The sequence below is a fragment of the Eschrichtius robustus genome, chromosome 8 (genome assembly GCF_028021215.1).
Source record: "Eschrichtius robustus isolate mEscRob2 chromosome 8, mEscRob2.pri, whole genome shotgun sequence".
Classification (NCBI taxonomy): Eukaryota; Metazoa; Chordata; class Mammalia; order Artiodactyla; family Eschrichtiidae; genus Eschrichtius; species Eschrichtius robustus.
This window is the reverse complement of record NC_090831.1, coordinates 70385741-70400108: the sequence shown is the minus strand read 5'-3', so window position 1 is coordinate 70400108 and position 14368 is coordinate 70385741. Positions and strand designations below refer to the sequence as shown.

Genomic DNA, 14368 nt, shown 5'->3' with positions numbered 1-14368 from the left:
ATGTAAAGAGAATTCTGAATTCGAGATGGGGGTGCTTTTCTGACATTTAACGTTTTTTGAAATGATTTAGTTAGTACTTAGCACTGTGTGTTTAATGAATGAATGAAAAGTGGACACACTAATGAATGAAAAAGTAGGAATTAAGTTCTAACCTTGTGGTGTTGGATTCTGGTTGATCACCAACTATGTATTTCTGTTTTGTAGAAATACCTCCACTGTTTGTTTTTCTGTAGTTTAGTCTCTTAACAAACTGTGTAAGGTTTGGAGCAGTATTTGCTGAGATTTAAGTGAAACACAAAAGCAATTAAGTGGTTTAATTCTGGATTTTTCAAATTTAATGACATTCCTTCATATCCATTGGAGCTTTGGTAAATTCAATTGCTGATATCACCTGGATAATTTTAAGTCTTTCTGAAGTTTCAAAGAAAATGTCTCCAACATAGCTCAAGCAGAATAAGAATTTCATCAGTTGAAAGCTCAGAATCGTTTCTGTGAGATGTGTAAAACAAGAAGCTGACCAGCATTATTTTCTTTTTCTTTAATTCAGTACCATTATTGAGAGTTATTCTTGAACTTTATGAAAACCAGATTGGGGCACAAGCATGTTCCCCATTGAATCGTGTGCAAGGAATTGGAATTGAGAATCATTCAGACTAGGAAAACATGACATTGAAAAATAGTCTACATGCTTTATTGTACTTCAGAGAATCTGAGACTGACTAGGAACTAGCCTTAGGCTGATAGTAGATCTGATTTTTTTTTTTTTTTTAATGGACAGTTAGCTTCCCAGTCAGGAAGAGGTCATCATTTCTTTTTCAGTCACTTCTTTGCTTTACTGGCTTATCAGTTACAACCGTTGATCCTGTCTCTCTCTCTCTGTCTGCTCAGAAAGCAGTGATTTCTCGCTATTGCCCACAGAAAACAATCCACACAGTCCCTGCCATTCAAGGTCTTCTCTTGTCTGGCCCGGATGAGCCCTTCAGTCACATTTCCTACTCCCTGCTTCTTCCATGCAAGCTCCTTCTCAGCCAAACCAGACTGTGGCTGTTCACCAGCCTCTGCTCTGGAGCCTCCAGTCTTGTCTTCCCATCATCCCATCTCTCAGGGATCACTGTTTCTTCTCCTGTCCACTTGCTGAACATTCCACATTTACATCAAGGGTGATGCATTCCCTTTCATGAGGTCTTTCTAAGCATCCCACCCTTTCCGCTCCCCTCTTTTTTCCCCTCTCCTAGCTAAACCAAACCTTTCTCACCTCCCCACCACACACACACACACACACACACACACACACACACACACACACACACACACACACACACACACACACACGCTCCTATGATCTAGTCATGGCCCATATCACCTTCAGGGCTGCTGCTTGTGTGTGCAAGTTGTGACCTGCGTAAGCATCTCAAACCCAAGGGACAAGTGAGGACAAAAATCTACTTTCCACTTGCCAGGGCACACGCCCACGTGACTATGTTGTGCAGAGAGGCACCTTTTCTTATTCCATACAAAGGTATGGACTAGGCAGCATGTTCATCGAATGCATGCTTTTTAGTTCTCTTTCCTAGGGCACAGGTTTGTCGAGGGCAATGACTACCTTTGTATTCCCATCCTGCCTGGTACAATGCCTTCCTTACGCATAAGATCACTCGTTGAATTTAATTGAAAGGGTGAAGTGTGTTTATTAAAAACAGTTACTTTCGTGTGTAAATGCAACCATGTAAAGCACAACAGGAATCACAGTGGACTTCTTAGCAAATGTGGAACAGCCAGCTTGTCTGATTTTAAATGGATCATGGCTCTTGCTCAGCTAAGTAATTTCCTATAAAATGTAGTGCCCAGTCGTCTTCTGTGGAATTTTAGAAACCACATTCATGATGCTATGACAGGCCATGGCAGAGTTGGACTGAAATCCATTTCTGACTGTTTGTTAAAATAGGCAAAGAATAACATTGAGAATTGTCTGAAGTGGGCAGGATAAAGGTCAGGAGAATGCCCATGGGAGGCGAGGGAATCTGGGGAGGAACCAGTTGGATCAGTCTGAGATCAGTACACTTCCTAGAAGTCTGCATTAAGCCAAAAAGAAAAAAAAAGTACCCAGTCTCAAAGTCCTCAAAGCCTTGCCAACACTGTACACTGATGCGGACATGCCCTCAAATAAAGAATTGTTTTGTAAAGACTAATGGAGAATTAATATTAATTCTGATGTGATTTTATTGATAAATGGGAAATATCCACAAACCAAGCTTTACAGACCACAAAACAATGATGTACGTAAGACAGGGTTTATGCCTATTTGATGACGTGGCCGAGACTTCAGATTTCAAGTTTCAAGGAGTAAACATCGGCCAGCCTCTCCAGGGAAATTCTGTGTCTGTGTACAAAATGTCCTACACACTGTGCGCTTAACATTTGCTTTGTGTTTTCCAGGATGTGCTGAGTTTATGTGATGAGCAGTTGTTTCTTCAGGAAGAAACAAGCCTCCTCTAACCATTTCACAGGATGCCTTTCTCCTCTTCCCTCCCACAGTCCTCTGTGATGTCCGTCTGCTTTGCTCGTTTCCATCCCAACTTGGTAGTTGGTGGGACTTACTCGGGCCAGATTGTCCTGTGGGATAATCGCAGTCATCGGAGGACGCCAGTCCAGCGGACACCCTTGTCGGCTGCTGCACACACAGTAAGTCAAGGTTTTGTCACATCCCGGTCAGCCATCCAAGCCCTGAAAGAGGGGATAACTGACAGAAGTACGGCTGTTGTTAGTAACTCCAACTTCGAAGTATCTAACTTACAGTGATTGCATCCTGACTGACTAAAGGAAAGCCGAGTGGAAAGTAGATGAAGGAAGCACTGGGTTTAGAGGACTCTCTTAACGATCTACAAGTTTTAACACATAGAAAGGATCTCTTTGGATGTCCCAAAAGCTACCAGGGAGGATAGCTTAAAACTAAAAAATGCCACAGGGAGAAACCTTGGAAGAAGCATCTGTGAAATTGTTTTCCCAAAGAAACTCTTCACATTTACATCATAAGGTGGAAACTCATATTTTCAAATAGACCATAAAGAGTAGGCACTTTCTGTCTAGGGATGGCATATGGGACTTTTGCCAACAGGCCTTTTCCACTTGTGATTTGAGGGAGTGCTGTGACTTTAAATTCTGGAATGCATGGTGTAAGTCTCAACGATAAAGTCTACAGTGACAGTATAATCCCTAGGGTTAAAAGTCAACATCTCAAAACCATTACCCATAATTTAGCAGAAGAGGTTCAGTATAGTGTTCGTAAGACAACTAGTCTGTCATTTCCTTTAAGAGAATGACAGGTGCGTTTAGCAATTGTTAGGAGGAATAAGAAGACAGGCATGTCTCCATCAATCTCTGCTACCCTGACATTCAGGGGAATTGATGTCCTTTCTCTGAAATGCCCAAATTATGCCCAAGGATACAGCTCTGCTATTGTTTCAATTTCCTTAATGTGGTTGCCTCATTTGTTTCATCTGCTGGCCTCAAAACCCATCTAGCTTTGAAAAAGAACTGCTAGCTGCTTTAGCTGAGACCATGAAGGGGAAAATTCTTCCACCCTTGTAAGATCGACGATGGGAAATGACAAATACCAAGTCAGCCTTAATTCTGATTGACTTGGGCCTAACACACATGCAGGTGAAACTAGTTCTTGGGAATCTTGGAAAATTGCTCTTGCCTACCCCATTTCTCCAAACTAATAACAGAAAATTGTGACCCAGGAGGAGACGGGCTTGATGCAGGTGTTTGCTCAAGGAGCACGAAGCCATTTCTTGGCCCTATGTGCATATCTGGTGTGTTTGTGAGCATACCTCCTGAAATGTCAAAAAGTTATAAATCCAGATATTAGAACATTTAGCACAAAGCTTTTGGGGAGAATCCAAATGCAGGAGCTCTTCCAAAGTATTCATCTCTTTTCCAAGCAGCTTAGGATGTGATCTTCACAATGAAAATACTGTTATTGTCAAACAGAGTGACATTATTTCTGTTAGAAAATAAAATAACAGTTTTTTTCTCTTTTGCTGTGTTTTGTTGAATCCACAGCTCAAAGAGCACAGTTAATTTTGTGACTTGTCTTTCAACTTCCACTCATGCCTGGCTGATTGGTACCAGGATCCAAAGTGGTTAAGGAAAAAGAGTCCCACCACAGATTACTAACTAATTTCCTTTCACACCCACCACACATATGCATTTGGGACAACAGGAAATCCTAATTAAAGCAAAAACCTTCTGGCACACAGTAAGTTTATTCCTAAAATAAATAAAAACAATCTGGCTTCTATACTGGAAAAATGAGCGGTACCATTGCTTTTTTCTTTCCATTAAGCAGAGTGATGTGTGTTTGTGTGTGTGTATAAGTAGGCATGCCCACGTGTCTGCTTCTGTTCTGGTTTCTTTACATCTCTCTTTTCTTTTAAACTGAGTTTGATTACTCCTGAAAGCACAGGCCAGTAGTACTGATTAAAGCCAGGGAGGGGCTACCACACACATTCCTTCTCAGGGCATTTGCTCTCTACATCCTTCTAGATGCCTTCTTTCCCTACTACACCCACCCTTAGGAGTCCCGATCCATTAGGGTTTTGGAGATTTGTGTTGATGCTCTGTGGTTAACAAAAGAAACCCTATTGGACTCTTGCTAAAAAGCACTAGGCAGATTTGGGGCTCATAACAATGTTTGGACCTTGCTTTCTCATTCTTCAGTTTACTGAGTCTGCCATTTTCAGGCGAGAATGTGTCTCATCCATTCTTCCAGTTTATTTGCATGAAGAGCTTAGGACGCCACGTGACTCACCCTTGAGTTTGTACGCTGCTGTACGTGCCACATACACCAGAGACTTGGGGAAAAAGCATTGTCCACAGCCCCACGACCAGTCGGTCCTTTTGGTATTTAGAGACCTGATCAGAAGAATATTTTATTTCAGATCTCTGCTGTACTGTCCAGATCTACTAGAGCTGATCCATTTGAAGGTTTCTGCAGGAACGTGGTGTGAAAAAGACATAGGGGCTTTGTTGACTCTCCATCAGCATAGGTAAAAGAGGTGACACAGTTGCCAAAAAAGCAAGTGTAAATCTTAAGATGCATTAATACAGGCATTTTTTTTTTTTTAATCACATGAGAAGTGACAATTCAATGCTCCCTGTATTTCTATATTCAGTTAGTCAGAATGTAGGTAGATGGTTAGGTTTCATTCGCAGAACTTCACTGGAAGGGGAACCCGGACAAAAGATAGCATATTCAAAAGAGAGTGTCCAGGATGGGGAAGGTATTGAAAACCAGGTCCTCAACGCATTTGAAGGAATGGGTGATGATTGGTCAGAGCAAGACAAGACTGGGGGGAGGAGGGGTAATATAAGAACAATCCATATGTATTATTTGACCTGATGTATATGATGTCAGAGGGCACTTCACTAGAAGTATTTCCTTGAGCTTTCTTCATCCCCATGGGTAGAAGGAGGAACTGCCCAAGAATTAGTGCTAAAACTGGCTAAGAAAGGTGTTTGAGCAGAGTTTGGACCACCTCTTGGGAGAGGCAGATGAACAGCTATACTTATGATTATTACAGTTCCTTCTGACCAGGAGTTTATATGATAATAATAGTTTGGGAACCATCCTTTATATAATATCAACTTTCCAATATTAGAGATTGTTTCATTGTTGTTGTGGCTAGGTATTTTGGACAGTAACTCATCAAGAGAGAGACTCAGACTGTCAGCTGTTTGCACAGAGAAGCATCGACTGAGTTGTGGTTTGGCCACTGATGGCTAAGCTGCCTGAAATCTAACCCAAATTACTGCTAGGTTGTGCTTCTGCTAACCTTCCATTTAGTATTTAATGTGCAGCTGCAAATGATTTTAGCCTACCATTTAGGATTCTACAGAGTAGAATAACCTTCTTGCATTATGACAAAAGGTTAGAACATCTTGCTTATGATTCCTGGGATGTTTAAGTGACCTTTCTCAAGGCCCTGGCCAAATCTAAGCCTCCATACTACCCTAAACAATATTTTGAAAAATAAATCTATCATTAATCCTAGGTTTTACAGCAACATAAAAAAACCTAATTTAATCTTACTAGGTTCCTTGTGCCAATAATTTCCACCACCAGTATCTCTCCCTCAAATCAAAGAGGCTGATGAATATTAACCACTTTGTATAAAGCATGTTAACAAATGTTTGGCACGGTGGCTATAAGGCACTAAACTCCAGAGTTAGTAACACTCCTTCCAAAAGGCAATTGTTCTACCCTTTTGAAGACTGTCTTTTTCCGTCACTCGTGGTGAGCTTAGAAGCCAGACTATGTGGCGGAGCCTCATTCAAGTAATACACTTTCACCTCCCTGTGCACCTCTGTCCCATCAGTCCTCATTGGCTCCCGTTTGCTTCAGCTCCATTGTACTGCATCTGACCGAGCAAGGTGAAGCTTTCTGAGTATTTCCACTACGACATGTTGCTGCCAGAGCTTTTAAAAAGAAATCAGGTTCAAATCAAAAGTGGCAAATGACCTGAAGCTTGTATTATTGTGGGATTATGTCACTCCTTAATCCTTGTTTTAGAGTAATGTGTTTGACACTCAGATGTAAGCATTTCCTCTTGGACCGGGGTTTGATCCTCCATGTTTATGTTTCTGCAGCATCCCGTGTACTGTGTAAATGTTGTTGGGACCCAGAATGCTCATAACCTCATCACTGTCTCTACCGACGGTAAAATGTGTTCCTGGAGCCTGGACATGCTCTCCACTCCACAGGTGGGTTTGTTTTCCCCTACGCATAAGAGCATCTTGGTTAAAAGAGATACCTGCCTAATGGAACAGAGTTCCTAAAAGCCAAACCCTCACATCCTATAGGACCTAAAATCAATGTGTGCACTTGAAAGAGTGGGGCCTGTTTTCAGCAGCCTCCTCTTGAAGCCAAAACCCATTTCCTTTACCACAAATCATGTAATTATTGTAATACGTTAATCCTTAGGTCAGTTTCAAGTGAAAATGAAATAATCCATTTTAAAGCATAGTAATTATGGAAGTTGGCTGTGGTAGGAATTGTACTTACCCTGCAGCATTGTTAAACAAATATGAACGGGGTTGGAGCTCAGCAGAGAGATCCCTGATGGGTCCTTGCCTTGGAGAAAAGGTATCCCAGCAAAACAGAAATCCAAGCCCTTGCTTGTATCTGTAGCCTAGACAACCGCCTTGTGTGTTTGAAGAATTTGTCCAACCATCTGTTTTCTCCTCTGGAATGTTTGTTAGGGTGGCTCCTGCCATTCCTTGCTCAACAAACAAGAAGTTGAAAATGAAAAAGTTCCAAGGTTTCCAGACTGCTCCTGATTACAGTAATGGGAGCTAAACAAAGAAGCAGAAGTGGAAGAGACCATTGGGGGAGGCATCTAAATGCAACTTTCAGAATATATGTATGTACACACACACAGAAGGCAACACTTACATCCACAGATAAGTACACACATATCCATACTCTTTCCACATTTCTTGGGGATAAAAGTACTTCACTCTCCTCCAGCTAAAAACAGAGAAGAATTTCCTGTTACAGCCTTTGACAATGTGAGGAGACATCAAGAAAATTGTAAGAGATATCTAGGAGAGACTTCTCAATTTTAACATTCCTATTCCCTTTTCTGGAATAACAATCCTGGAATGTCTCTGTCACAATTTTAGAAGACATTAGAAGTTTCAGTATACGTAAGGAAATGTGGAAACCGAAAAGAACCTCCCATAAGTTTCCACAAAATACAGTTGAAGAGAATACTAAGACTAAAGAAGTTCTTTTTATAATTTTAGTGTGGGGGGAGATCTAATAAGTTCCTTACAATTTAAGTTCCTCTATTTTTGCTGATCTTTAACATTTATACAAGTTGGGAGATGTGTGTGGGTATTTTATAGCTTTGTCTTAAATTTCTCAGCAATATGTTGTTTTCTTTTAAAAGCAAACAGATATGAGTGAACCCTCTAATTAGGAATTTTTAATTGCCCATTTTGCTGATTAAATGTGTGTTTGTTTAGGTTAAAGCCAGTCATACGGGGGCTACATGACCATTTTTATTAGTTTTGGCATGCCCGCAGATGCCTGTCTCTGCACAGAGATGGAGCATTTCGTGGCATGGCTGTGGATGGCAGGCAGACATGGGAACAGACAACAGTTGCCCTATTCCCTCTCTGTCCCACGTGGGTGACCAAGAGACTGTACCTTCCCTCTGCTAATTTTAGCCATGGAGCAGACCACCGGATGGTCCAGTTTTCTGTATTACACTATCATAGCATCCCCTCACTAAAGCACTCGCTGCGTCTGGATCTCACACACTGCAAGCATGTCACATGACCATGTGGCCTGCACTTCCCAGACTGTTAGCATGTGCTTCCGATTTATGGACTCCTTAGCTGCGATGACTAGGTTTATTTGTTTGCATAAAAAAAGACTAAACTTCCAAACAGAATGACATGATCCCCTAGAATGTTTTTTTTAAAGTTACTTTAGGTGCACAAAGCAGGCTATTTGATGTAAATAGCCAGAAATAGTCAAGGATGTTAGTTATACTTAACTATTCTTCACTGTTGGTAAACTTAATTCAGCAGAATGTCTTTTAAAATACACTTGAATTCCCAAGTTTGAAAATCGTTTTAGATAAAATAAAGACTCTCATTTACCATTTTAAAGACTTATTTAAACATTGTTTTTTGCAGGCTTAGAGCCTACACACCCAGTGTCTGCCCTTCATGAAATCTAGTCCCTGTTGAAATCTGGTTTTTATGACCTGAGTGACAACTTTCTGGCTTCAGTCTGTGGAGGACACACACTCCTGCTTTGACAAACGTGCTTAGTACATCTGATATTAATACAAGTGTATTCTCACGAACAATTGATTTTGAAAATGTTTGTAAATATAAGGGTATTGTGTGTTGTATTAAAGCCTGGGGCTGACAAGTGTAACCATTACAGTATTATCTTTAGTTTCTGCACCATTAGTTTCAAAATTCTCACCTGTCATCTCTGCCTGACTTCAGAAGCAGCAGCACACACTGATGAAATACAGCCGGCCTGAAACCAGAGATACACAGAAGCATGAATGTCAGGGGCAGTAAAGCGTGGTTTCTGGCACAGCCGGGGTCTTTTGTAACGCTGTGTGAAAAGCAAACAGACGATTTAGTCAAATGATTTTTCCGTGCTATCTTTGGCATGGCAAGGAGTCGACAGAGGGAATGTAACCACGCCATGTTTTGGTAGGAGAGCATGGAGCTGGTGTACAATAAGTCCAAGCCTGTGGCTGTTACCGGAATGGCTTTCCCAACGGGAGACGTCAATAACTTCGTGGTTGGCAGCGAGGAGGGTACAGTCTACACGGCCTGTCGTCATGGAAGGTGAGTTTCTGTTTTCTTACCAATGACGTGTTCTGCGTTTCCAAAAGTCTGTTATCGCTTTCTGGATTATAACCACCTTGCATTATGAGAAAGGCATTTCTGAAGAAATGCAAATCACAGCCTCCTGTCTTCACTATTTTATAGCATCCTTCTGCTATAAGGATGCCATTTGTAAGCCTTTAGCCATTTGTAAGCCTTTGTAAGGCTTTAGCCATTTGTAAGCCTTTGATGGTTCACATTGCCTGAAGGAAAAAAGTCCAAGCTTCTTAGCATATCCTAGAAGATTCTTGATCACCCTTGACTACCTGCCCCTTCCCAGCCTCAGGCTTCAGGCTCCAGCCACGCACCCATCCCCCAATATGGCTGATCCCACCACACCTCTGTGAGTTTGTACATTCGGTTTCTCCTGCTGGGTCTGGTATTTCTCCCTTCTTGGCCTGGTTAATTCCTCCTCACCCTTCAAGAGCCAGAACAAAGGTCTTTCCACGTTGAAGCCTCTCCTGACTCTCTTGGACAAAGAAATCATTTCCCTCTTTATGTTTCTGTAGCATTTTCATTCCCTTTATTCATTCATTCTTTCAAGGAATGTTTCCTAAGAACCTACCATGTGCCAGGCACCATCATGTCATAAGGATGCAGTAAGGAACAAAACAGACCTGGAGTTCATATTCTGGTTGAGGGTGAATGATAGTAAACTAATAAACAAGTAAATATGTGGTTTAAGGTGATAAGTACTATGGAGAAAATTAAAGTAGAATAAATGGGATAGGACTACAAGCTGTCAGATAGGTTTGTTGTTTTATATATTTTCATATCACTTCTACATTAGCATTCATCACATTTTATTTCAACTATTCAGTCATCTGCCATTTTTCTCTTACTAAACTATTTCCATTTCATCATTGGTTTCCTGCCTGGTGCCCGGCACATAGTAAGTGAGGAGTTAAAAATTTATATGGGGAATAAAGAATGACAATAACCAAATAATATAGAGAAGTGCCTTAGGGCCCTTCCTCTCAATCAGAGGCTGAAATAGTATGAGATACATAAGGCAGAATCAAGATTCCAGGTGATGAGAATTCTGTCTTGATTGAGAGATTGGCAGATGCTCCTGGAAAAATCTCAGGAAAAAGTGGAATTCAATAATCTAGACTGGGTTATAAAATTACATGCAAGACTTAATGAATGGACTCACAGCTTTTGAAAGGTTCACTGTGTTCACCTTGGTGTGTTATTTCTCTTTCACTTTAGTAGTTCTAATTCAATTGATTTTTCATCTCTTGCACTCATCACAGGCTATTTAGATTGAATGAGGAACCAGAAATTGTTCCAAGTTCATACTCTGGTGTATTTGTGATTTGTAGAAATAACAGGCATCCGTGGCTCAGCTATATGATTCTTCCATTCACACAATACAGGCTGTGAAGTTCCTACTGTGCTCTCCACAGAAACAAGCAGTATTTTCCCTGCTCACATGAGTAAAAGATGACTAGGAAGATGTGCCTCATAATTCCATGCCCAGTAGTCCTACTTCATAAGTATTGGCTAAAACCACACATCAGTTTTATGAAAGCATAGGAAGATCTGATAGAGTTGTTCATTCATGGAAACATTCACCGCACAACTACTGTCAGCAAAGTGCATTGCTAGATATTGCCAGGCATGCAGACATCATTTAAACCTGTTCCTATCTTCAAGAAACTGATGATGGTGGGAAAGGTAAGCACACAAATCTGCAAGACAGGTAGAATGTCGTTAGTGGCATGAGAGAGGCACAGAGAGCAGCAGTGGGCCATAACAGAAACTCCCAGGTTTATCTATGTATTTTTTAGAATCGACAGGGCACAGGTTCAGTTGACTTAACCCAAGGCTTTAATTATCTGTGAGGGCTATAGCACATGTTCATTGATAACTTTCAGATTTTAAAAAATTTTCTTTCATGTGAATAACCATTTACATGGTAAATATTTTTGCTCTGTGGCTATTTTCCTTTTCGAGCACACACCACAGAAGATGCACTGTGGTTCAAAAGAAGGGTACCTAAGGTACAAACCACAAATCATTTTACAATGAGCTTGATTTTGCTGTTTACATTGGTCCATCTATCTGAAATATAAAATACAGATCTCAGTAGAGTTGTAAAGTCATAGGCATTGGGCTTCATAGTGATCTTAAGTGGGTCATATAGGGCTACAGGGGAGAGGTGCGAAATTTCTGTGTTTCACCTAACATGGAAAAGGTGCAAATCCACTTCCATAAATTAAATAAGTTCTTCATTTTGCACCCTATAAACCCTTTCAGGATGCTGTTAAGAGCAAATGGAGTCTCACCAGGGGCCACTTCAAAGATCAGTTCCTCATGTTCTCTAGAACAAATGTAAATGATCACGTGTGGAACTGCTGTTAGCAGTTTCACCAGGCATAATTTTTGAGTGCCTGTTACATGGAACATATGCTGCAGCACTTGGCTCGTGATTTCAAATTTTTGCTTAGCACACTGACATTTACTGCTGCTCCAGAAGCCCACATTCTTTAATAACTTAATACATTTTCACTCTTTGTGACATAATATATAGATTCCACAATCCCTCTGTATTTGTCATATGTATAACGTTGTGCACATGAATTTTTAAAATATACCATTTTGGTATATTTTCTAATTGGGTGTGATTGTGTGCAGACTATTGTGGGATAATAGGGGCTGGGAACAATCCCAGCTTAGTTAAATAAATGACATATGTCTGCGGATAACTTTCAAACTGTGTATCGCCATTTCTCAAATGTGCTCCTGTTGGGGAAAAAGGCATAAGCTTGCCTCTTTCTTTGCTGTTTTGTTCAACAAATGTTTATTGAGCACTTACTACATGCTAAACAAGGCACCAGCCCTTACGGAATTTACATTTAGTGGATTTGTAAATTACTCTTCCGCTTTCAGTGAAAACATCATTTTCTCCATATGACATTTAAGTTATTTTGCCTATTATTTTGTGGTGACAAGGGTTTCCGCAAAGTTTTACATTTTCAGGTATGTCAGCTTAGTTTAAGAACTTTTTCTCAAAGGGGTAAATGCAAATATTCAAGGATATATGGAGTTTTATAGCCAATAGGCTCCCCGAAAGGAGTTAAAATGGGAGTTGTGTCAAAGTCACCACAAGAGTAGAATCATCTTATTTTAAATATGAAAGCTCTGAGATTTGAGTGTACAGTCGTCCCCTGGTATCCGAATCCACAGGGAATTGGTTCCAGAAGCCCCTGCAGGTACCAAAATCTGAGGATGCTCAAGTCCCTTCTATAAAACGGCGCAGTACAGTCAGACCTCCATATCGCGGGCTCCATGTCTGTGGTTATAGAGGGCCGGCTGTATGTGTTTTGCATCAAAGCAGCTGCAACGACAGTGATGGGCTTTGAGGCACTCCTGAAAAAGGATTAAATGATAAAAATTTGATATTAAATTCTGAAAATTAAAAAGATGTTATCGCCCCATATTGTTTTTTTAATCACCAAGAGTAGTATAGCATTCATTTCTCTCAGGGTAACTGTGAAAGTGGTTTCATCTCTGATGGTTTATGGCTGTGCTAAATTACGGAGAAGTAATCACGCAGAAACAAGCCTAGTTTTTGTAAAGTAATCAGTGCTTTGCGAAGGTCACTGAAACTCTGCTCTTGTGTGGTCTTTGTGCAGCAAAGCAGGTATTGGGGAAGTCTTCGAAGGCCACCAAGGGCCAGTGACAGGAATTAACTGCCACATGGCAGTGGGCCCAATCGACTTTTCACACCTGTTTGTCACGTCGTCGTTTGACTGGACCGTCAAACTGTGGACCACAAAGGTAAGAAAACCTTGATTTACATTCCCAGGTAATACACAGGGGAAGAGGACAATTTTGTCCCCTGGGAGGAGTTGTAGGGAACCTGAAGTCTCTTCCAGGAGACCTGGCATTAGGAATTTGTACAACCTTCTGGTGAACCTGACCTGCCTCAGAGCTAGTTAAGCCTCACTTTCTCAGTCCATTTTATTTATTTTAACATATATAAGTAATACTGGAGAACACTCTTAATTGTAAAAATTCGAACAATGCAAATAATGATAAAACGGGTCCTCCTTCACCAATACTTAGCCTGCCCATGACATTGCCTTCATTGCCTTCCATCCCAGGTACCCTCTGCTATCAGTTTAGTGTTGAGTGTCCAGAGCATTGCAGTACTTACTCACATACATCTGTACCTATGGAAATACAGGACTTGAGACTTGGGTTTCTTGGTTTTGGGGGTTTGGGTTTTGGGGTTTTTTTGAGTTCTTGATGGTTTTTAAGCTAGTAAATGGCACCATCCTATTTGTGCTTTCACAAGTAATTCTGACCATGTTTGGGAGCAAGAAAAACTAGAAAAAGCCACCTAGAAGGAAGGTGCAGGAGTCCAGGGAAGAAATGACAGTGGCTTAGATCAGTAGTTTGGAATGGAGAGAAGTAGATGGATTTGAGAATCATTTATGAGGTAAAAGCCACAGAAACTGGTGATTGATTTGATACAAGGAAGGTGAGAGAGGGAGTCAGCAGGAAAAACCCAGGTTTAAGACTGGGGCAACTGGAGATCTGTGGTGGCACTCATTGCGGTGGAGAACACCCAAGGAGGCGCATGTTGGTGAGGAGTGATGTACAGGTTGTATTTAAGGTGGCTGGGAGGCACAATTCGCAGTTTGATAATTGGGACAGAAGCAGAGGGAGCGCTTTGGGCTGCTCATACGGACCTAGTTGCAATCAGAACAACGATTATTAAGTCCAAGGAGTGGACTTTAAAAGAAATGCTAAAACACAATGCAGAGAAAGAGAAATATTTAGGAAATAAACAGGAGAAATGGAAGTAGAAAAAAAAGATTAAAAAGTAACAACTCAAGAAATAGGAAAAAATTAGAATTGTTTGCGTATAGGGCTTCCGGGGTATTAATGGAGAGGACTGTGTCAAGATGACAGAATTGGCTCTTAACTGTAT

The 14368-nt window shown here is 40.9% G+C and overlaps 1 protein-coding gene across 1 annotated transcript in view; it reads left to right on the top strand.

Annotated features, from left to right (window-relative positions):
* DYNC1I1 (dynein cytoplasmic 1 intermediate chain 1) overlaps positions 1 to 14368 on the top strand; it is a 344009-nt gene that overhangs the window by 255539 nt on the left and 74102 nt on the right. Inside the window, exons 10-13 of the mRNA XM_068549982.1 lie at positions 2536 to 2682; positions 6652 to 6765; positions 9251 to 9384; positions 13065 to 13209. Coding sequence (XP_068406083.1) covers positions 2536 to 2682; positions 6652 to 6765; positions 9251 to 9384; positions 13065 to 13209 — 540 coding nt within the window. The remainder of the gene's footprint in view (positions 1 to 2535; positions 2683 to 6651; positions 6766 to 9250; positions 9385 to 13064; positions 13210 to 14368) is intronic.